The 22,077-nt window shown below is 41.5% G+C and overlaps 4 protein-coding genes across 4 annotated transcripts; 1 reads left to right on the forward strand and 3 right to left on the reverse strand.

The window, feature by feature from the left end:
* Positions 1-12,341: 12,341 nt before the first annotated feature.
* Positions 12,342-12,638, reverse strand: CPAR01_14310 (uncharacterized protein; the record flags this gene model as incomplete). Its single annotated transcript, XM_060498561.1, has 1 exon — positions 12,342-12,638. A coding segment is annotated over one exon (297 nt), but the record flags the coding sequence as incomplete, so codon positions are not given.
* A 4,856-nt stretch (positions 12,639-17,494) lies between these two features.
* Positions 17,495-17,656, reverse strand: CPAR01_14311 (uncharacterized protein; the record flags this gene model as incomplete). Its single annotated transcript, XM_060498562.1, has 1 exon — positions 17,495-17,656. A coding segment is annotated over one exon (162 nt), but the record flags the coding sequence as incomplete, so codon positions are not given.
* Positions 17,657-19,131: 1,475 nt separating this feature from the next.
* Positions 19,132-19,422, forward strand: CPAR01_14312 (uncharacterized protein; the record flags this gene model as incomplete). Its single annotated transcript, XM_060498563.1, has 1 exon — positions 19,132-19,422. A coding segment is annotated over one exon (291 nt), but the record flags the coding sequence as incomplete, so codon positions are not given.
* Positions 19,423-20,236: 814 nt separating this feature from the next.
* On the reverse strand, positions 20,237-21,649 carry CPAR01_14313 (Gti1/Pac2 family protein; the record flags this gene model as incomplete). The annotated part of the gene is made up of 1 exon (XM_060498564.1): positions 20,237-21,649. The coding sequence occupies one exon, from the start codon at positions 21,647-21,649 to the stop codon at positions 20,237-20,239; it is 1,413 nt and encodes a 470-aa protein (XP_060342625.1).
* Between the last annotated feature and the right edge of the window lie 428 nt (positions 21,650-22,077).

Genomic DNA, 22,077 nt, shown 5'->3' on the forward strand with positions numbered 1-22,077 from the left:
ATATATTTATTAAGGTTATACTCTCAAATTACGGCTTACTAAAAGAAATTATTTTTAATAGAGATAAGCTATTTATTTCGAAGTTTTAAAAATTTCTAATTTCGTAATTTGGTATAGATTATAAACTATCGATATTATTTTATTTATAAACCGATAGATAAATAAAAAGGATTAACTAGATTTTCGAAATATACCTTTATTATTATATAAACTATAACTAGGATAATTAAGTAACACTTTTACTAATAGCCTAGTTCGTATATAATAGTATAGTTAGTAAGAGCACGAGAGAATCCCCGTTTTACTTTAATTACGGATTCTAACTAATAGTATATAGAGAAGTACAATAAGGACTATAAGCTATAAAAGCTATTATAAATATAAATAAACTTAAGGAGATCTATAAATAAGCCTTACTAAACCTCGAGTTCGTACAATAGCATATAAAAAAAAATACGGATAGATTAAGGATTAGAGGACTATTTTTAAAAAAGGGGGATAGCGTTTATCTTTTTTATTATAATATTAAAACGAAACGACTAAGTAATAAATTAGATTATAAAAAACTTAGACTTTTCGAAATTATTAAGAAAGTCTTACTTATTAATTACGAATTAAGATTACTAAATACGATACGATACTATCCTATCTTCTATATTTTATTACTCGAGCTTATATTAAAAAGTTTATATACAGAAAATTATATTATTTTTAAACTAAACTAATTAGAATACGAAGTTAAAAGAATTATCGACTATAGAATAAAGGATAATAAGAAGGAATACTTTATTAAGTAGAAGGGCTATGGATATAAAAAAAATATATAAGAACTTATTACGAACCTCTAATATTCTTAAGAACTCCTACGGGACTATTACGATACCTAGGAACGTTAGTATCTAGTACTAACGGTCCTAGGGAGGTAAACTCGTTACTAATCCTAAAAAAAGTCTAGTTAATATTATTAGAAATACTTATTACTTAAAGATCGCTTATTACTTACCGCTCGTAAGTATTTAATATAAAAAGAATACGATCCTCTTTTTTTAACTTTTATATACTTCGAATAAAGGTCTTAATATACCGTTCTTTTACCTTTTTTTAAATAGTCTAAATCCTAGCTAAATAACTAGCTACCTCTACGATTTTAGACTAGATCTAAGTAAGCTTTATATAAAAATTAAGTAAGGTATTACTAGCCTCCTCTTCTTTTTTTTCTAAATCTTAACGCTAATTACTTAGCCTCTTTACTATAGAATATTAGTAAAACTATAAATAAAAAAACTATAATAATACTTATAACTTAACGTAATAATAAGACCGTTATAAGGGCGCTTTAGATTTTTATAATCTTAATAAGTCTTCGACCCCTCGACTATATAATACGTACGTTTCGCGCAAAAGTATTAAATATAAAGTATTACGTTATTAGAATTAAAGCGATTAAATACGTCGTTATAAGCTAAATAAAGCTTAGAAATAAAATTACTCGATAGACGTTTTTTAATACGACCTAATATTATATTAGTATATTTTAAAAAAAATATACTTAACGAATCCCTAACCTAGGAATAGATAACTTACTTATAGGTCTATAAGATTAGACTTTTAAAAAAGAGACTTAATATTACGACTTAATATATATAACTAAGACTAGGGCCTATCCTATAGACTTTATAGCGGCTATAGTATACTATATATATAAGAGTACGGGAATATAAAGTAACTCTTATAGAATAGAAGAACTATAAGATAAGTTACGTAATAATAAGAGATAAGAAGGTCCGTATGCTAAGGATACGGACCCCGTCCTTTCGAAATACGGGGCCCGTATATTTAGAATACGGGGCCTATTAAAATAATATATAGATAAAAGATATATTTAAGAACGAGACTTATATATAGTATAGACTTAAGCCGGGCTTAAGAATAGACTTTTTATAGCTTTTTTAGTAATTAACTTAGTATTAGATCTTACGATTACTTTTAGCTATTTTTATTAAGAATCCCTTTTAATAAGACTACGATTAATTACTAAAGCCTTACTTACTTTATAACTTATAGATATAGCTTTAGGGAAGCTATCTACGACTACGATACTATTTACTTAGTACTCGTAGCCTTAACTTTTATTAATATATTTATTACGACTAGCTAGCCGTAATATATATCTATCTCGAATAGGTCCTATTAATAGTTAGTATTAATTTAATATTATATATTAATAACTTCTAGGGTATATAGGTCCTTAATATCCTTAATAATAATAAAGGGCGTTTCTTATAACGGTAGGTTCTTAGGTTATATTAGCTAATAATAGCGGATATTAAAATTTACTTCGTAATATTCGAACTATTTCTATCTTAAGATTAGGTTATAGCGGCCTATATTAAATTAAAAGAAAGGTATTTTTAAAAAGACCTATTAATTAATATATAGGTTAGCGATCTATATTACGCTAGTATTATTTAATCGTTCCTTATTAAATTTAGTAATAGGAATTAGGTATAGTAATTTATAAAATAGGGCTATGCAGAATTATTATAATAAAGGGGTTACGTAGTTATTTATAAATCCGTACTTATTAGCTCCTATATTAAATAAGGCTCTTAAGTAAATTTTATATTTATTAAATATTAGTATAAGCTCTATTTTAAGGGGCTAGCCCCTTATAAAATCCTATAGGTTTACTAAATTAATTACTAATCTTTTGTCCTTTTTATATATGTCCCTTAACTAGGAGTTTATTTTTATTAGGGGGTCTAGTTTTCTAAACCCGGTTCTATTTTAATAAGACCTATAGTAGCGTCTATAGCGGCTATAGTAATCTTTAGCTTCTTAGGGTAATCTTTAGAAATATATTTAGTATTATTATAGACGAAGTAAGCGCTACTATTTTTAAGTTTTTAATATAAGGCTTTAGGGATCGTTTTATAGGTAGAAGTATAACCTCGGTTCTATTTAGTACTTTTAATACCTCTATTATTTCTATTATTTCTATTATTTTTACTCGAGGTTTAATAAGTTTAGTTAGAAATCTTAATTATACGGTCCTTTATAAAAGGGGGCTATATTATATTAACTAGCTAGGTAACGTATTTAATATACTTTTAAAAAGTAGCCGAGTTATTTAAGTATTTCGAAATAGCCTAATTATAAAGATATATAAGTAGCTTATTATTAAAACGGCGTTTTTACTAAGACTTAAAAAGCTTATTAATATGCGCGAGCTTAGTAAATATAGAGCGCTTTTAGTAAATATTTTTAAGTATAATTATAAATATGTTTAGCTTATAATTAGCGTTATTTATAGTAGTTAGGCTAATATAAGCCGACTTAAGCTCGTAAAATAACTACTTAGCCGTAGTAATCTCGTTAGAGGTTAATATTAAGTATATAAACTCCGTAGCGCTATCTCTAATCTTATTAATAATATACTCTAAGTAATACTTATTAGTATTATAATTAGCGTTCTTTAAACGCTTTATAATATACTAAAGCTAATAATCGAACTTAAGGCTACTATTATTATTAATAAAAATAAGTACGTTAAGTATTTTCTAAGAACCGTAGGGGACATAATAAAATAAGGCTAGAGTAGTCTCGTAGCTACTTTACGTCTCTAAGTATACTAAACGCTATTTTAGTATACTAAGGGTACTAATATCCTAAATAAAGCTAGCTTATAAGCCGTTTTCTAATTACTTAAGTTTTTTAGCTATAATAGTATTACTAATATAGGCTTAGGTAAGGGCCTCTTTTATAATATAGAGCTTTATAGTAGTAGTACGTATAAGATCGAGGTTCTTACGGGTTATCTTATATAAGCGCTTAGTACTACTACTTAGCTAATTAATAATAAAGGCTAGGACCTATTTTAATTAATACTAAGTAATACGTATTTTTAGCTACTATTCGATTTACTTAAGTAGGGTCTTCTTATTATCCTTATAATATAGCTTATAAATAAGGTCGAGGTCGATATTCTACTTAATATTTTTCTTAAAGAGGATATTATTACGGATATAAATAGGTAAAGTAAGCTAGTTAGCTACGTTACTAAGGTATACTAAGTAATTAGCTTAAGTAGTAAAAAGTAAAAAACGCTCTATTAGCTAATTAAATAGCGTAACTTCGGGGTTAATAACTAGAAGCTTAGCGCCTTTATTAAGGCCTATGACGCTCTATTAAGACTCGTAGAGGCGGTAACTCTATTAAAAGCCGTTAATATAAAAAGAGACCTAGCCTCCTTAGTTATATCCTTTAATTATTATATTTAGTAAAAGGGGTATATATTTTGGGGGGTATTAATTATACTACTTACGTATGATTAATTTAGTTAGCTATTACTTAGCTCTTTTATACGCTTTCTTAGTAGGGGTAGCTAGTTATTAATTAATTAAAATATTATCGTTCTATCTTTAGAAAATAGTTAATTAAGTAATATTAAATAGTATTATAAAAGGGAACTCGAAGTAAGTTAGAACGCTATTATATTAACTTAATAAACTAAAGACTTAATATAAAGAAGGAAAAAATAGAATAGTAAGTAGAAGCTAATAAGCTAGCCCTTTAGGCCTAGCGGTCTAGCCCGTTACGTAACTACTAAGAGCTTAGCCTCGTAGCCTAAGGCTAAGCTATAGGGCCCACAGGGCCCTAATACTTACTACCGTAATATAATTAATCTCTATCTAAGTATATTATTAAGTAACGTTACGAAATTTATCTAAATTATAAAGTAATTTTACTTTATTAAAATAAAAAGAACTAGTTCCCTTTTTAATATTTTTTTTTTCCTTAAAATTAAAGTTAATTTTTTTTTTTTTTATAATTCCGAAGTTAAGAGTCGGTCTTTTAAATATTTCGATCTTATTTTTATATACGAGGTCCTTAAGCTATTTTTTAACTTTACGAATAAATTTCTTATTAATATCTACCCGTCTTATTATATAAATAGACTTAGTTAGAATTTTATTTAAGTTAGTTTTTAATTTAATAAATAGTTTCTAGTTTATATAATTTTATTATACTATATAAACGAGGCTATTTATAATTTTTTTAGTATTAGGTCCTCTTTTTTTAAATTTAAAAAGTTACTTTTTTATACTAGCTAAGAGTTTTTATTTAATCTATTTTTTGAGAAAGTAAAATATATCCCTTATAATAAGGTCCGTTTTAGCTTTCTTTTTTATATTTTTATAAATCTAAAAGAGCATAATAATATATTCGATATTATTTTTTTAAGAATATAGGGTCGGTAGGTAGATATCTTTTTTTTTTTTATTATTATTATTAAAGTTCTAATAAATAATATAATATCGTATTTAGATCGCCCCTTATTTTTAAGTTATTTTAGGTACTATTCTATTTACTCTTTACTATTTTAATAAGTAAAATAGTTATTATTATAATAAGCCGTTTATAAGAGTTATTTATAGGGAACTTCTTTATTTATAATATTAGCTCGCTTTTTTAAAATAGGTTAGTATTAAATACGCTTAGGTTATTAATAATTTCTAGTTATATATCCTATTTTATTATAATTATAATATTTAAAATCCTTTTTCTAGCGAAGTTATTCTTTTTTAATAATATTAAGGTCTATTAGTCCGCTATAATACCCTATCGTAGTAGTTATTAGTCTATACTTATATTTATTATTAAGTTTAGCTTAGTTATTCTAAGTATTTTATCTTTTTTATTTAAAGCGTCGTTTATAAAGTCGGTTATCGATCTTAATTATTATATTAATATAATTATAAAGCTTATTTAGTCGTTCTTATTAAGAGAGGTTATTTTTAACTTTTTTTTTTAAGTTATAATAAAAAGCTATTATAAGCGCTTTATTACCCTAATTAAGTTTAAAAATAATCTATTTAAATTCTAATATATACTTACTAACTAACCCCTTTTATATAAGGGTTATAAACCTTTATTTAGTAATTCGTTCTTTATCGGGGTTACTAAAAGTTTCCTTAAGTTTTTTTTTAAACTTATTATAGTTATTAAAGATCTTTTTAGTATTTATTTCTTAAATCTTATATTTATTTTTAAAATAATCTTTTATAAATAGTTCGAACTAAGTAAGGGTATCCTTTTTAAAAAAAGATATTATATAATAAACTTTATTTATTTTAATAATAAAAAAAGATTTATAATAATATAAATAAGCCCTAGTTCGAGTAAGAAATCTTTAAAACGTATCCGGAGATCTATTATAGGGTTCTGGTTTAGGGTATTTAATTCTAAGTACTAAAGGAGGTCGGGGCGCTAGGAGCTAAGTATAAAGCTACTTATTCTTATTCTTAAGTTTAAGTATTATATCGTATAGCTATTATATAATAAGTATAACTACCTAGGTAGGCTACGTAGTACTATTATTATTAATAATTAATATATTTATACTATTTAGTTAGTCTTTTATAAAATAAACTTATTAAATAGGAGTAATTAAAATATTATAGCTAATTAGTTATAGTAAGTATATTAATAAAAGTTAAGGCTACGAATACTAAGTAAATAGTATTATAATTATAAATAGCTTTTTTAAAGCTATATTTATAAATCGTAAGGTAGGTAAGGTTTTAGTAATTAATTATAGTCTTATTAAAAGGGGTTCTTAATAAAAATAGCTAAAAATAATCGTAAAATTTAATATTAAGTTAATTACTAAAAAAGCTATAAGAAGTTTATTTTTAAGCCCGGCTTAAGTTTATACTATATATAAGTCTCGTTTTTAAATATATTTTTTATTTATATATTATTTTAATAAGCCCCGTATTTTAAATATACGGGCTCCGTATTTTAAAAAGATAGGATCCGTATTTTTAATATACGGACCTTTTTATTTTTTATTATTATATAACTTATTTTATAGTTCTTTTATTCTATAGGAGTTACCCTATGTTCTTATATTTTTATATATATAGTATATTATAGCTACCGTAAGCCTGCGGGGCAGGCCCTAGTTTTAGTTATATATATTAAGTCGTAATAACTACTTAAAAAGAGATAGATTAACGCTTTTATTAAAAAGAATCTATTAATAAGGGTCTAAAGAAGTTATCTAATAAATTCGTACCGTATTAATAAAACTACTATTAATATAATTAAATTATAGTTTAGATTACTTAATATACTAAAGATTAGTAGTATTAAATAGGCTAATAAGTATAATATAAATAAAACTAGTATAATAGAGGGTAAGGGAGCTAATAGGCTAGTCTTAGGTATAGTAGAGGCTATAATAATATAAAGAAAAGAGCCTAGTTTGCGTACCTAGGTAACGATTATTAAGTATATTTTTATTAATAGTAGATTTATTAAACTACTAATTATTTATAAAAGAAAGTTAGTATAGTAGTAGTAGTTTCTACTTTAACTTAACCCTTACGATAGTTAAAAATTTATAGTAATAGATAATAGCTAAACGACTAACGAGACTACCCTATATTAGTTAAAAGAAGTATTCTTATTATAGACTAAGACCCCCCCTATTAGGGGGCTTAGTAAGCTAAACTAGCCTTGACTATTAGTATTAGATAGGTATAGGAGTTATATAACGATAGAATTTATATAAGAATGCTATAGAAATAACGTTTACTTATTATTCTTATTACTATATACCTCCTATATCCTCTAGCTATTAGATATAGCTATCTTTAGTTTTATTAAATCCTATTATAAAAAGGAGCTCGGTAAGGAGGATATAGTAAAGAATTCTATTATTATTAAAAAGTAGTACTTCTTAGGCTATTACTAGTTTACTTATTTAGCTAGTTTAACGTTATTAAATATACGAAGTAATTAAAAAGTAACTAAACTATAGCTACTTAATATAGCTAAGCTACTTCTTAATCTAATAGTCCTACTTATATAAGTTATACTATTTAAAAGGGGTATAGAAGCTAGGTAGATAATTAGTAATACTAATAAACTACTTAATTAGGTATTAGCGACTTTTATTATTAACTAGTTAATTCTTAAGAAAGCTAGCGAGCTTAGTAACTACTTAAAACTATTTATAGAGCTTAGTTTAAACGATACTACTTAACGATTACTATTTAGAAAAGTAAAAAAGGTATTTAGTAAGTAGGCCTATTACTTAGCTATATCTTAGTACTAAATTCGACTTTTAAAAATAAGGGTTAAGCGTATAAGGCCTAAGAAAAAAAAGAGTATACTAATAAACCTAAATACTAAGTTTATAAATATCTAGGATATATAGAAGGCTTAGGAGGACTTTAGTAACTGTTTAGTTAGTCTTAATCGACTCGTAGGGGTCGAATTACCTAATAATAATTTTGATTATATTATTATAGTAGTGGAAGGTAGTTAATTAATTGACTGTAGTTAATGCCGATGTTTTGAGACTATGTTGTTAGGGTAGGCCAAAAGGGGGGGTGGGCCAAAAGTGGGTGGTTTGACTTACGGCAGATTACTTGGCGCGAACGCCACGACACCTTGTACTCGAGCGAAAGTGCCCAAGTATCGGTGAGTGGTTCTCGTGCCAAACATACGGTCAGAAGGGATCTTGACTGTTAGTAGTCGCTGACCAGCTCCAAGTAGTGATTTAGTCAGATTGGACGTGAGCCAGATGATAGGTGGTGGGAGAGAGTAGACTCTCCTCTCAGAAGATGAAAGAAACATGTCGCCATGCAAATAATGCTCGAGTAATTCTCAAAGACTCCCTTTATCGATGGGAATCTGAGTAATGCTGCTCTGAGACTATGACGCTCGAATGAAAGCATAGGCGATTTCCCCAAGCGGCCATGTAGTGATTATATACAAGATTTGGATTGAGACTCAAAGTCGATGCAGTCCACGACCGCGGAGAAATACCGCTGCTTCATTAGCTGACATCTCACAAACAGACGCAACTCATCCTTAATTTCAGGCTTCCGAGTCTGAATCAGCCCCTTAGGCTTGTAGAATAGTATGGGAGGCCGCTCTTCATTGGCGTGAAATAGGGACCCGGGTGGATCATCGAAGAGTTGCGAAAGAAGGTGGACTTCATGAATGCCGGAAGTTTAACGGAAAACACCCGTTGACTAGTCGATAACCTGGAAAAGGCACTACCGAATGCGATGGAACTGAATATTGCACAACTTCGATCTTCGCGGCCGAGAATGAGGGAATGACGTTACAGCTTTGTGACCAACGGAGGACGTCCACTCTACGTGTGACCTACTAGATACTTCACAAGAGCGGAATGCTTCTACTACCCTAGATACCTTGTACTCTAATATCGGAGGCTGCAATGGCATGATACTCCTCCTTGACTTAATGACACATATCAGTGAGCCCGAGATGGCGGTGAAGCTTGCAGTCTGGTGACAAGTAAGAAGTATTTCTGGCATCTAACGGAAGGGGTCCTGGGAACGTAATCTCATTCCTATTGGGGACACTTGTATATTTTACAAGTCAAGAAGTCATAGAGAGGAAAGGTTAGAGTTGCTATTCAGATTATGGAAGCGATCAGTGCCTTCGCGCCTTTGCTCTTCGTTCATTAGTTCAGAATCACCCGCATATAGGGACAAAGAACCACTTGAAGAGGAAACTTAGGCAAATAGCCAGAATTCAAGTTTTTGAATACCTCAGCCAAAGAGGCTTCAGGCGAGGCAGCGTAACCATATTATTGAAGAAGTACCCCGACTTTCACAATTCTCGGCACGATTTTAATTTTACTCAGATGGAACACTTCACACCTTTTAATACATTTGCAGTTGCCATCAGGACTATCTTCATGCTTCAACGACGTGCCTCATACAAGCAGTCAAGCGGTCTATTTTGACATTGAGATATCTCACGATTGCATCTCACAGTTCCAAGTTTGAAAGGAACCTTGACATCATCTCGTACGTTGGGTCCACAACAGAACATCATCAATACTGGTGCTTTGGGTCCCAGTGGGATACTCTTGATTCTATGTGTGAGCTGGTGTCTACAGACTGAGTAATATCCAGCAGTTGATAGAACATGGTTTGCATTTCAATCGCTGCAGCAAATTTCCCTAATTTCTTGTGAGTATGTGTCGCCATACCTCAGTCTCGTCCTGCGAGTTAAGGTACTATGTGATCATCGGCCCTGAAGGCTGACACCACGATAATTCCCCGACCGGTGATAACTTCTCATTGAAATATTTTACGGGTACTCATGACTATCATCGTAACATGTCGTTGGTCGACAGTCCCACGGCTTCGGGTCGGCATTTCGGAAATCGACTGCCACCTGCAGTCTCAGAAACAAATTACTACCGAAGCAGAGAACGATACCGAGCTGACAGGCTTCACACAGTACAAGTAATAATCCCTTGTTCCGAACTAAACCTTGCTTCCTGAACCTACATCCACATGGGGACATACATCCGGATTTACATGAATTAACGTTAAAGATACTCATCTCAAGTCCGATACTAGCTTGGCGGCGGCTACCTTGTCTACATTCAATGTTGAAAGTCGTGCTTGATTCAAGCTCGCTCCACCTTGCAGCTGTAGCGCAACGTAGCACTCGGAAAGGATCGTCGTGTCAAGTTGCAGGCGGTCTCATCTCGACGCCGCCAAGCCCACGAAATCGTTTGATCACCACGCGACAGCTCGCCAACTCCTGCCCCCTCTTTGACCTTCCCCTTGATCACAAGGATGTATGCTTATAATAATCTCAAAGTCTCAACCTTGCCGCTCGTTCCTGCGGAACACCCTGGCTACAAAGATGTTAGGAAGGCCGCCTTGCTTTCTTGGGTTTCCAAGTTTCAATAAAGAGCGGGTAGAGTCAGGACATCCTGGGCGTGGGCGACACAGGTGATACAAGAACCATCTGTTGATCGTCACCAACGGCATGGATCATCGGCATGCGCTTCCCGCATGTTGCCAGGGATATATTTTTTCAGAATTTGGAAATGCTCTCGTGTAAGGTTGTATTTCACGGGTCAACCTTCGGACAGAATTTCAACACCTCGCTTCGTGCGAGGCTTTGGGTGGCGACAGCGAATGAGCAACTTTCTACTTGAAGTTTCTATAAAGTTAGTGTTCCACAACCTTGAACATTTACTACCCCTCAAGTACTGTTAAGGTTGACCGGGCGAGATTAGCATGAAATTACACATCTTAGAAATGACTTTGTCAAACTATAACACTCGTGATAAGCCGACTCAGAGTTCCCGAAAGATGTCAAGGCTTTTATTGCATTGAACTTAGGGATGCATGGCAGCATCCCACACGTATTGGAATGCCGTCCGCTCTGCGAGCACCTCGCTTTTCTTGAGGGGTAATTTCGAACCATCGTCCTCCAAACTCACTTTACCATCCTACCTTAGGTAGTGATAGGACTACCTCACATAGAACGAACACCTCTTTGAGGATCTCGTGAGCCTAACCGCCTTTCTCTGAACCTTGAAGGTAAACGACCGAAACTCTGAGATCGATGACGAGGACTGCCAAACCAACCTTAAGGTTAATCTTGACGGGAACCCTATTCCTAAGCTTCTCGTAAATACGAAATAGACCGTTTGTTCTGAAGTCTAGAAAGAAACTCTCGGTGGAAGAATAGAGTATTGGTTCACGCAAATGTAAGCTCAGCCATGTCAAGGTTTCGGGGGACGCTTCAAGGTTAACCTTACAAACCACTTACAACACCATCTTCGGCACACTCGCACCGAGCATATCTTTCATTCGGCACAAAAGTTTTACTGGGTATGGGAAACCTGTGCCGAACAACGGTCGTCTCAGGACATACCGTCTCGTCTGATCTTCGCACGCCCCCCCTCTTCTTCACTTCCTCGCGAATGACGCAAAAGGAGGACAAAACTTACTCGGGACCACCACCAACACGACCACCTTAAACCCATTTAGCTTTTTTCTGCCCTCCCAAATCCGAGGGAACGGACTTTCAGGAAGTGAGAGAGACCGCCTCCCACCTTCCCGATCCCTGGAAGCACATCTCCAACGGTTACGACGCACGCGCTTTTCCTGGTGACACCGCACGCGAACTGTCTCGTCTAGACATGCCCTCTATTCTTAGCTATCCCAGGCTCCCCTTCCCGCGTGAGAGGTTATAGCTCCGCGAATTCATGCCGTTTGGGCAACTTGAGCGGCACTTTAAAATCACCCGCATCGACATGGTATGCCGTTCCAGTGGTTGGGTTCGAGTAGACACAACCCCGAAAAATCTAGAGGTACGTCTACGTCCGTGACACGGGGCGTGAGCATAAACATTTTCCAGTGCTCACGGAAGCAAAGTCGGGGGATGATGGATCACACACCGCGTACAACTATGGGAAATCCTCCGAGCAGTAAACTAAGATGTGTAAGGCGCCGAGCATCTCGACCGTCCCAGATACAGGTTCAACTGTAAGCCCCTGCATACCAGGTAGCAATCCCTCGCATAAGCATGCGTCGCCGGGAGCTCTTCTGAACCTGTGGTTGGCTATTCGAGTATCCGACCACTCGGCACCAAATCAAATGCCCGCCTGGGTACAGGATCCCCCAAAGAACGCGCGTAAGCTCAACACCCTTTGAGTGACGAGTTCGGCGCCGTTTCTGGGGCCATGATCGAGCCACCTGGTATCCACCCCCACCGGCCCGACACTCGAGCCCGGAGCCGGCCCCAGTCCGTCGCGGCCGAGGGTAACAGCCCTTTTTCGATACGCGTGGGACTGCTCGAGACTAGTCGGCGATTTCAAAGAACAGACATTGGTTCGGCCTTATTTTTTTTTATCTTGAGTGTTCCCTGTCCGCGGGCCGCTTACGTCCTCCGCCTGATGCTAAACGTCTAAAGTGGGTGATCGTCGCCACATTATCAGACTGGCATGCTCGGAAAACCCGGTTAAGTGGTGCTTTTCAGCCTCAACCCCCTTACATTGTGTATGATCGATCAATCGTCAAAATACACTCACCTGAAGACTTACAAAGGTTATGGATCAAGGGGGCAAAGAAAGCGCCGGAAACAAGTGAGATTTGCAGATTAGAAGCTCTCTAATTCCTTGTCCAAGGAGCGTCCCCTCCCCATCTACGGAGGCGTCCCACGTGGGTTTAACCAAGTTCAACCCTCTCAACCCCTGGTAAAAGGCTCCTCAAGGCCTGCAGGCGACATGGAGATGAATGGAGGCAGTGCACTGCCGCGTTCACTTCATTTCGGACAATTGGTCACTTCTGCATCTTGGCTCTCCCCCAATTCTCACTAACAGTGTGCCAAGGATCATGAACGCGAAGCCGCGAGACTCCTAGAGTGAGAAGGACTTTGCACAGATTTTCCCCGGCGAGCCGTCGGATCGGTTGGTGAGGGTGGGAAATGGGACCACTCAGACCAGGAATCGAAACGAAGTGCGATCCTTCGACCACCAATCCCCCCTCCCCTCCCCTTTCGCTCGGCACGACTTGCCCTGGCTCGTTTCATTCGGACTACAAACCCATGCTGTCAAGATCTTTGCCGTGTATGCTTCTTTAGCGGATCCAAAAGTCGGAACGAATTTCTATTCCCTCTGGGCATTATTCGGGCGCCTGTCCGTTTCCATCTTAGCACACACGGCCGCCTTTTTTAAACAATAATCTTACCATGCCACCGGCCCAGGTCCATTGGCCCTGCAGAGCTTGCGTGTCGCATGCCGGGGGTTCCGCCCGGAATGTGACTTCTACGCTTGTGCTTCCGGAGTAAGTGAGCACAGTAAACGATTGGTGCTCACCCAAATAGCGAAAGCATCTCAGGTACGGAGTATCCAGGGGCAAATCGTGATGGACTTTGGCCGAGCTGGGACGGTGGAAGGTTGCCTTGCAGGCTACTAAAATCAAAGTACAACTGTAGAGCGAAGCCTGTGAACGTCCACAGTCATACCTTGGGATTTGTTTGCACTCTCTGAGAGGTATGCCCTCTCCACAAAAGTGTCTCAAAAGGACTACGCGCGGCAATGTGACGTTACAACATGAACGGCACCTCGAAGGGATCAGTTGGCTTGACACTGTAGTTCTTTGAGACGTCAAGCAGTCGCTGGAGAAACCACTGGATGGACTCAACTGTCGTCTCTGGACTGCGACAGCGATGATACAGGGAAGCGAAAACGGTGATAGAAAGATTAACAACAACTCTCCTGGACTATTGCATTTAGCTGAACGAATTCTTTTCGGTCGTACACCTTGCAAAGTTAATTTGATGCATTCAATAATGCTGATATTATCAACTGTCCATGAGCTGGTGAACCATCAACGTGCTGTGCCTAGTACTCTCGTTACGAATCTCACAACAAACTAATTGTCAATCAACCCACCGACGGCATTAAAAGAAGGACTACGATGAAGAAGCCGTTTTGTATCAAGAGAAATATGATACCATGCATATTAAATCCATGATAGAATGCAATGCTTTCCTCTGTTATGCTCTATGAGGGGGGATACAAATGCGAATTAGCGGTCGACGGCCCCTACTTGAAAGTTATGAACATCACTATTGATGAGAGCCGAACTTCACTCGGGATTCCTCTAATCCTACCATAACGACGATCTAGGAAAATTTCATCAGATTCGTTTTGTTAATCCAAATTCAGAGAGCGTGCGGGCGGTCTTATTTGTAGCGGGAATTGGCCATAAATTCGCAAAGTCGACGGACTCTCCGTGCAATCTGTAGCGGTGGTTCGCAGCAACGGTAGGCTTCTACTAAAAACTTCCGTGGCTACACAAGGCAGCTTCAGGTTGCGAAGACACATAGAGCTCTGCTGTAAGTCTTTCTGAATCCTCCCTGGCGTCAACATAACATTCGCGTGAATTATGATGCCAGTAGCTTTTGTAGCTTCATTGCTCTGTGAACATATTCTTATTCAGATGTAGCCTCCATGAGGCCTTCAACACGTGAAGCCATAAATCCACCATAATGGCGGCTTTCATTGTTTTCAAGTCTAAGGCGATCAATTGACGTTTGCCAGAGCCAGTTTGGTGCTTCATGTTGTTCATAAATGTCGTCTCGCTTTCGCTCCATCAAAGTTACAGACTACGAGCAGACAGCCGCCATCGCAATTGAGCATTCCGTGACCTTGTCAAAAGACTTGATACACTAGCCAGCGCCTCTGCCCTCACGAGACGGGCGTGATTCTACAATGTCCCGAATGGCGTAGAGAGGCGTGCCTCCAGGATACATGAGAAGCTACCTCGAGATACATCAACATTATCTTCCAGAATTGTGAGGGGCATAGTGGAGTATAGGCACGTCAAAAGGCGAAGCTTTGGATAAACTCATCCATCAAGGGGTGATGAAACTGCAAATCAACACTTGGCATCCCAAAATCGCTGGTCAACGCAACCGATGGGTATCACGGCCACGTCCTCGGAGGTTCGGTCGAGCGAATGGCTAGCAGCACTCAGCACTTCCTCCAACTATTAGCCATTAAGCATGGAGACTTGGCTATCAGGAGGCGGCGGGCGGGGCAACCTGACAAGAAACATCACTAACCTCCTGAATTGTTTCCCATTGAACCGCTGCCACGCTGCAAGGCAAAAGTCATTTTCCTTCCAGGCTCTAGGCCTTGGCCCTGCTTGGAGAGGCCCAATGGTGAGGAAACGGACACGCAGCCAAGCGGACGAGAATAGCACACTGGGAGAACCAGTGAGGTTGAATCCACCGTACTACCTCATGTCCGCTTCCCCCCAGTCAGAAAGCAACTTTTCGCGACACGCTATCGCTCGCCAAGACTCCTCTATTCTCCTAATCCTTCCAATCTCCTGTGCTGTTTGGCGGTCCGGGCCCGCCAAGATAACCCAAATTCCGTCCTGAAGCAAGTTTACCCATGGCTGCTGTCGCTCATTCTCCACCGAACCAAAGCTAGATTCGTCAAAGCTTGCCTCGTTGGTGTTTTAAGTATGTGCCTGTCAAGGACCCTGCTTTTTCGCGGACGGTGGGTGAATCGGCAGGGGGTGGAAGAGAGGCTCGATACTGGTATTGAACCCGTCAAGTTCTACCAAAAGGCGACCCAACATCGGCAAGTAACCGATTGAGTGTGCCGCTCTGACTGTCTTCCGCCCCAGAGATCAGAAGGGGCATGTGCGTTCTGTTCCCGGGAGGAAACATTTGGCGAAGGGCTTCGTCTCAGGAGGCGATTCTAGACGATGAGGACGGAGGATGACAGTGGACATACATCAGATCCACGGCGGCTAGCGCACCTTGCTCGGAATGCGACCGTACAGGCACAGGACCCGAGCTTTTTTTTCTTGCTCTTTCGTCTCTACACTACTGCCGTGCGTCGGCACCCCTGGGCAGTGGTCGGCTTTACTTGCGCATTGTGAGACTTGGCTTCTTCTTGATGTGACTATGACCCTCAAGAGATCGAATATGCGTGAGGGATTTCGGCGGGGGTGGCATCCAGTCTTTTTTGGAGAAGGCGAATAGTTCTCCAAGGGGATGTTAGACGCGCATTCGGAATCCCAAACGAGGCGTTGACGAGTTGAGCGATGGTAGGTATGAATAGCTCCCATTGCAACTCATTCAGAGCCCTGCTCTCACCTTGACCCCCGGCTTCGAGCCATACTAATACTGAGCTCGTTTTGCTTGGCTCGCATTTGATCCATAATAGCTTATTGAGGGGCCCCTTCCCATGTCCGGCAAGCCTTTCCTCTGTGTCTTCCCCTCGAACCCCAGCCCTTGGCAACGTCATCCATTTCACCCAATGGCACGCAAAGGATCTCCAAAGACCTGTTCAATGTTAGACTTAAGTCCGGAAAACTTGCCGTAGAATCTGATGACTTGTGCAACGGACATAACAGTTGGTGGGCTTGAAAGAATGCCGACTACCGTTATGATCAACACGGTGACTTCCAGAGGGGCGTGAACCAGCCTCTATGGTTTTCGTATAGCCTTCACGCCGTTCTGATCGCGGTGCAGTGCGGTGCCCCAACGCCGATGCCAAAGTAAGTTTACGTTAAGCGCCAACAGCACGGCCGCGCTGAGCGCTCACATTCGTAGATAACCACCACCACCAGCCAGGCGCAGTTGAAGATTTCCGAGAAATGATACAAGCTACAACATGCACTGACATGACGGCGCTTCTACTGCCCAAGTGGACCGACCTGACTTGGGGGTGAGGTAGATTTCCAAAGTCTCACTCTCAGTAGGTCAAGCAGCAACTTGAACCCACCTATGACCCCCTACTTACGCGTCCGTCAGGCTAAGCTTCAGAGTCCATCCCAAGTTTATTCCCCAGCCCAGCGGCTCTCTGTGCCGAATGTGAGCATCCTGTCCGAAAGAGATCCAAACTGGCCTTTTGGTGCCCCAGCGCGCGCACACCCTCTTTCTTCCACCCCACGAGTCATAATGTGAACCTATCGCAAGTCCGGCTGTAAGACAACTATGGGGGTAAAGCGAAAGAAGGCGGCGGGCTAAACGCAACCATCATGGCAAAAGGTTGAACAGCGCTTCTATCAGATCAGATCAGTCCCCCTTCTTGACCTTACCATAGCCCCCAGAGGCCGGCCTTGATCACTATTCAGTAATGATGCTCATTCCTTACCTTACGCGTCAACTACCACCGACCCCCGCCAAGCGGCACTGGGTATCCGTCGGTATGCGTAAAATTAAGGTAGCTCAGGTAGCTCAGGTAGGGGGTCGCAAGCTGCTGCGCCTCAATGAGCGACAAGCAAGCGGGATTTGGTCCCGTCCCGCGTCCCGGGGCTGGGAAACGCTGACGTTACGAACACATCCGTGAGAGTCGAGCAAACAACTGTACGGCATCAACAAGATGGCAAGAAGATGGGGACGCGGATGTCGTCCATGACTGGCGTACATCGCAGGTGAAAGAGGAAATCCTACGAATGCAAGTGGCTCATCATCTTGTCAATAGGACAGAATGCCCAGAGAATCTTCTCCCTCTCTCTCACCTGTAACGAAGCAAACCCACCCCCCATACAAACCGACGCTCCCCGGAAGTGGTAAACGCTTCCCGTTCCAACTTACAAACGTACCCATGAATGGCAAGCTTTTTTTTTGTCAGCACCCACCACGTCCGTTCCTCAACCTCAGTCAGCATTACCATTCCCATGAATTCCATCAGAGGGTCGTCTCATGCATGAAGTGGAGAAACCTGTCCAGATCTTGGCTTTTCTGTCCCAAGAGTCAAGCTTGTCCCCGGTGTCATACGTTCGCGCGCGCGCGAGAGAAAACCCGACGGTGGAGGGTCGCGGTATGCTGGTTTTGACTGACAGCCTGGGCATGACGAGCATCCTGCCCGTTTCGAAAACATGACGAACAAGCAAAATCCATCCATCCACCCAGTTACGGGAGACTTCACTGTTTAATTCTGAAAGGGCGTAACATCCCACATCCCACTTCTCTTAAACCACTGCTATTGGACCCTTGTGATGGTGATCATTGATACTTTCTCTCCCATCTCCGGGTTTCCCTCCAATCTACACCAAGATGACGAGGACATCACCAAGCCAAGACTTCACATCATACTTCAAAAATCCAACTCTAGATATCTGCCGGCCGTCCTACGCTGCTCCCTTATTCCCAACCGTGTAACAACGTCTCCTTCGAACATCTTCTTTAAACGCTTTGAACGGAGCAATACCCACAAGAGCAATAGAAAGATGGAGTTCTTCGGGGCAGAAGCCCAAAAAACCGTCCCAAAACGGTCAATACAATCGAACCCCCGGACCCTGTATCTTACCAGCCTGCCTGCCGGTCGAGCAACCGCAACGGCACCAAGAAAGCGACGCAGAAGCATTGAACGCTGCCGGCGCACCCCACAAACGCCCCGAATGGTAAATTGACTGCTGCTTCTCTCCCCCATGGAGATACGGGTAGTCTCTCTATTTCGTATCTGAAGTTGTAATCCATCCATACCTAGGCTCCAAAACGATACCGTCTTCAGAGCAAAATTGCCCCCCTCTCTACAACGTCTCTCTCGTCCGACGTCTAACCAACGTCAACGTCGACTAGATTCGACATCGAGACCAACAACCATCACAAGAGCCTCCTCCTCCCATCCATAACCCCCCTCCAAGTCTCCATCAAAACCCCAGTCACACAAACCACGAACTGCTCCCCCCCTAGACACTATCCCACCTTTTCCCACCCACACCCTTGAACGAGGCCGTTTCATCTACGCGTCTATCGGCAGTGAGCGTCGGTAGCCTCGTCACTCTAAATTCCCACAGACGTCTCTGGCACTCTGCCTCTGGCTCTCTGCCTCTGGCTCTCTCTGTCCCCTTCCCCACCAGGGTCAGACCCAGGGCGGCCGCTTCGTTACTATTGTACTCGTACTGCTTTGCTCTCCCTCGGCCACCGAAGGCTCTCTCTCGTACAGGGCGCGCGCGCGCGCGCGCAACTTTTTCTTCCGTCCGTCTTGCTCGAACCATGACCCCTACTCCGTACACCACGCAACCACCCATCAACGTTGTCCGTCTCATGGATGATGGATCTCCCCCTCCCCCTCCCCAACACCAATAACCCCCTGCCAACCGCCTGATGCTTAACGCGACTTTAACCTAAACTGACCACATACCAATTGGCAAATGGGAACTCGTACCTTTTTTCTTTGTCGGGGACATGATCTACTGCTGGCCATGCCTTCCAAGGGGCCTGCTTCGTCAAAGGTAGAGACAAGGTAAAAGAAGAAAGCTTGCAACTAAGTCTCCATCAACCAATACTCCGCTGTCAGTTCGCCTCAGAAAATGATCCCCGACTTTGGGGGAAAGACTCCATCCGCTTAGCCTCAGACTCGAAAGTCCACCACCTTACCGTCGTAAGATGCATCCATCTGTGTGCATCACTGTATAGAGCCACATGTTCGAAACCAGTCTGCAACGTAACACATCCTTCATCGAGAATTGACTCAAAGCCACAGGCGGGAATGGGGATACACGGAAGTCAAGATGTTGGTAAAAAATGTGCCAGTCTATTTCGCCCGGTGATGTACCGATGGCGCGGATGAGGCAATCTCGTAATGCTATGTACTGTATAAATGAAAAGTAACGACTGTTTCAATGCAAAACCTCTCTGGTGGTGATGCCCTGGCCAACCCCGTTTTTACCGTGATGCAAACCCCAAAAACCCCCGTGATCCGATATCGTGATCTCACGTTTCCCGATTTGTTGAGACCGCCCAAAGTGGCTTGGTCCTGAAAGAGATTCCCAAACGCCGTGGCGATGCTGAAGTAAAGACAAAAAAAGACAAAACGAAATTCCCAGGCTAACATGGCAATGCAACCCTGATTACGTCTTCATGGACGTTCCTTCTCCTCTTGTTCCCGGTCTGGCACACTTTAGATGCAGAACTTGCGGTCCAGAGCCTGAAGCGCCTTGACGTCGTGGCTCATGTTGGCAGGGCGGTCGACCGGCGGGGGAAGACCGCCGAGGGCGCCTCCTGTTCGCGGGGAGCTGTTGGCGCTGTTCACACCGTTGGCACTGCTGGGCTCAGAGTTGGACGGAGTAGGGTGCAGCAAGAGAGCAGACAGGCTAGCCTTGTTGGGAAGGGGCGCCGCGCTGTTGCTATCGGAGTGCGAGCTTCTAGGAGGCGAGACAGACAACGTCCTGTTGGGAGGAGTATGTGTGATCGGGTGGCTGGTAGAAGGAGCGCTGGAGACGGCGTTGATTCCCGGCAGAGTGTTGGGGTTGCGAGGGCCGAGTCTAGGGTCGATCATCACAGCCTGTGCCGCTTGAGCTTGAAGGTGGGAGATGCGAGGGGACTCAGAAGCACGCGACTGTTGAATAGAAGCCAACCGAGGCGACTGGTGCTGCGGTTGTTGAATCTGCGCCAGGCGAGGAGACTGGTGTTGAGGAGCATAGGGAGCCAGAGGCTTCTGAGCCGTTGGCGGCGGGAGAGGTGCCCGGTCGTAAGGGGACAGGTGGTGGTGGGGAGGTGCGTGAGCGTAGTGCGGTTGTTGCGCGGGCGAGTGTGAGACTTGAGGAGGCGGCAGTTGATGTTGCGGCTGCTGTTGCGGCGGGTAGGGAGATGTTGTGTAGTGGCTGTAAGGAGGCGTGGCGACCGGCGAAGGAGGCCATGAGTAGCCCGGCTGCTGTGCGTACTGAGGAGGGTAGGCTTGCGGCGGCATGGGCTGTTGAGGGTGCTGCTGTGTCATGTAGGGAGTTTGCTGCAGCATAGGTCCTCTTGTGAGAGCGGGAGTAGGGTTGCTGTCGTGGAGGCTGGACTCGGGGTACATTCCCTTCATGGGAGTGATGTGTCTGAGCTGGGCATCGGTGCTTGGTTGCTGGAGCTCTGGTGATCCAGGGTGCGGTCTCGAGTAGTAGGAGATGAGGTGAAGGTGCTGGCCAGTGGAGGTGGTGATGCTGAAAGACTGCTTCATGAGGCCATCCGCCTTGTATCTGTAGCCCTCAGGCTCGCCGTCCTCCTGGTCCTCATCGCTGCCGCGGCCAGAGTCGGGAGTCTTGCCGGCACCCCGTCTGCCGCCGCCGAAGCCGCTGCCACGCTTGCCCTCCATCTCGCGGTAGGTAAGGAAACTGCCAGAGACTCGGCTGGCGCTCCATGACTTTCCATCGGTCCACCTCCTCATGCCAGCTTCCCGCTCATCCCAAACAAATACTGAGCCGGACCGGATGGATTGGCGTTCCTTCTCTGATAGTCTGCGTTGGACGCGAGGCAAGAGGCCGAGTCTGCAAGCCTCGAAGAGCTTGATAGCGTCTGCGGGTGTCCGCACAAAGCCGTGATACGTCTCCATGGTGATGATGGATAAAGTGTGATGAAGGTTGAGTGGTGAAGGTCAAGTAAAAGTGTGAAGCTACCAAGAGGTATTGATAGGTAGGATGGGGAGAACCTTTATATCAAGGTGAGAAGAAGGGAAGGCTGGTCCGAAAGTAACTCTCCGGTGGTCCTCCACTGCGGCCCCACTGAGTTCGTTTGGGGGGTAGGGATAGTTTGAGTAGAAATCGGCACAAGTTGCCCTCGACAGAAAAAGATCCTTGGCCCGAGTTGCCCTATGGCAAAGACGGGTAATCCGCGGTCGAGAGAGAAGAGAGTTTGTTGGGTTAAGCCGATAGCTATGGTTAAAACCCCGTATGACCAGACTGGTGGTGTCCGTCTGTCACGCCAAGAGATTGTTCAAGGCAAATCAGGGTGAGACGTCTCGTCGGAAAAGGCTGAAGGTCC

Source organism: Colletotrichum paranaense (genome assembly GCF_030867605.1).
Source record: "Colletotrichum paranaense strain IMI 384185 chromosome Unknown Scaffold_15.1, whole genome shotgun sequence".
Taxonomy (NCBI): domain Eukaryota; kingdom Fungi; phylum Ascomycota; class Sordariomycetes; order Glomerellales; family Glomerellaceae; genus Colletotrichum; species Colletotrichum paranaense.